Source organism: Vicia villosa, linkage group LG1 (assembly GCF_029867415.1).
Source record: "Vicia villosa cultivar HV-30 ecotype Madison, WI linkage group LG1, Vvil1.0, whole genome shotgun sequence".
In the NCBI taxonomy this organism is placed as follows: Eukaryota; Viridiplantae; Streptophyta; class Magnoliopsida; order Fabales; family Fabaceae; genus Vicia; species Vicia villosa.
In genome coordinates, this window is record NC_081180.1 from 125,587,660 (window position 1) to 125,588,206 (window position 547).

Below are 547 nucleotides of genomic sequence, written 5' to 3' on the forward strand. Positions count from 1 at the left end.
CAGAGTGTTGCGCGGGACTCCGTTGTCTAACAGATTCCGTTTCGTGTCTTCCGCCCACTGCAGCGGAATGGCAATTGATTCGGAACCGGAATCAGTTAGACAGTGCTTAGTAGATAGATTCATGTCCACCGGCAATACAGAATGTCTGCATCTTTGGGCGTATAATACTCGACCAGTAGGGTTAGTTTCTCATTCTTTGTTCATCTAATCTCTGTTTCTTTTGTGTATAGCAAAATTTTCATATAACCTATTGTTTTTATTTATAGAGCACACTGGTTGCTGCTTGCTATCAACCCTATAAGGGAAGTCGTGTATTATCTGAATTCGGTAAATGGTGAATGGACCAATTATCCGGCCATGAAGGACATCGTTGATTTGTAAGTGGGATCGTTCTAAATATATATTCGTGTATATTTATATATATATATTTACTTATTTGTGGGATTGATCTAAACATATGCTTTTATATATTTGTTAATTAGATCAATACAAGTGTTCCGAAGTCAACGGGACGCACAGGTATCCCGAACTAAATCTAGCAACATTA

General features: G+C 38.2%; 1 protein-coding gene across 1 annotated transcript in view; it reads left to right on the forward strand.

Moving 5' to 3' along the window:
- LOC131653438 (uncharacterized) overlaps nucleotides 1–547 on the forward strand; it is a 1,009-nt gene continuing 462 nt past the window's right edge. Inside the window, exons 1-3 of the mRNA XM_058923577.1 lie at nucleotides 1–180; nucleotides 267–377; nucleotides 483–538. Coding sequence (XP_058779560.1) covers nucleotides 68–180; nucleotides 267–377; nucleotides 483–538 — 280 coding nt within the window. The 5' untranslated portion in view covers nucleotides 1–67. The remainder of the gene's footprint in view (nucleotides 181–266; nucleotides 378–482; nucleotides 539–547) is intronic.